The sequence below is a fragment of the Chrysochloris asiatica genome, unplaced genomic scaffold (genome assembly GCF_000296735.1).
Source record: "Chrysochloris asiatica unplaced genomic scaffold, ChrAsi1.0 scaffold00608, whole genome shotgun sequence".
NCBI classification, from domain to species: Eukaryota; Metazoa; Chordata; class Mammalia; order Afrosoricida; family Chrysochloridae; genus Chrysochloris; species Chrysochloris asiatica.
In genome coordinates this window covers 234,609-235,634 of record NW_006409126.1, presented here as the reverse complement: position 1 = coordinate 235,634, position 1,026 = coordinate 234,609, and the positions used below count along the sequence as shown (strand labels likewise).

Genomic DNA, 1,026 nt, shown 5'->3' with positions numbered 1-1,026 from the left:
TGTGTGTATGGTAATTGTTCACTGTGATTACAGGTGCCAGAGGGGACATTGTGATGACCCAGTCTCCAGCCTCCCTGGCTGTGTCTCCAGGAGAAACGGTCTCCCTCAGCTGCAAAGCCAGTCAGAGTGTGAGCAGCTACTTAAACTGGCACCAGCAGAAACCAGGACAGGCTCCCAAGCGTCTCATCTACTGGGCATCCAACCTGGATTCTGGCGTTCCCAACCGATTTAGTGGCAGTGGGTCTGGGACAGATTTCACTCTCAGCATCAGCAGCTTCCAGCCTGAAGATGCGGCGGTTTATTTCTGTCATCAATATAATAGTTTACCACCCACAGTGATTCAGCCTCAGACAAAAACTTCCCCTGCAGACTGTATCAGTGTGCCTCTGTGGTAGCAGCTGCTTCCTCACCACAGGCCCAGGACTCCCACACTTTCTTCAACTGCTGAGAGTGGTGGTGTCTCATCACTTATGTGTGGTAACCTTTTTGAGGGTCAGGAGACAATTAAAGAAATTGGTAACTGATTTCCAGTTGTTAAAGGTTACTGAAAGATGATAGCTCTTAATCCTATTTATTAGCATCCCGTTCCTGCTATAACAAATTACTTTAAATGTACTTATTGGAAGGATACAAATTTATTATCATATAATTTTCTCAAACCAACTTTAACAAAGTTGAGCTCCTATAGGAGCCTGTAAGAGAGAATCTGTTTTCTTTCATTTTTGTTAACCTCCTAGAGGCCTCATGAGCCCTGGTGTGGTGCTGTAGGATGAAAGAGAAGTTGGCAGTTCACACCCATCAGTACCTCTCATAAACCTAGACAGGATTGCTATGACTGAACAACAACAGATGCCGCCTGTGTGTCTAGGTTCCTAGGGCATTCCTTCCTCTGCAAGGGAGCAAGAATGCATTTGTGACGCCTGCTCCATCTGAAAGCTCTAACCACCTTCATGCTAAGTTGTCTCCTTTAGGGATCATGTGATTACATTGGGCCCACCAGGAAAATGGAGTACTGTACTGTTGTGG

At 45.9% G+C, this 1,026-nt stretch overlaps 1 gene segment (V, D, J or C); it reads left to right on the top strand.

The window, feature by feature from the left end:
• Positions 1-53: 53 nt before the first annotated feature.
• Positions 54-395, top strand: LOC102813549. The segment is given in 1 exon segment: positions 54-395. A coding segment is annotated over 1 exon segment (342 nt).
• Positions 396-1,026: the final 631 nt, after the last annotated feature.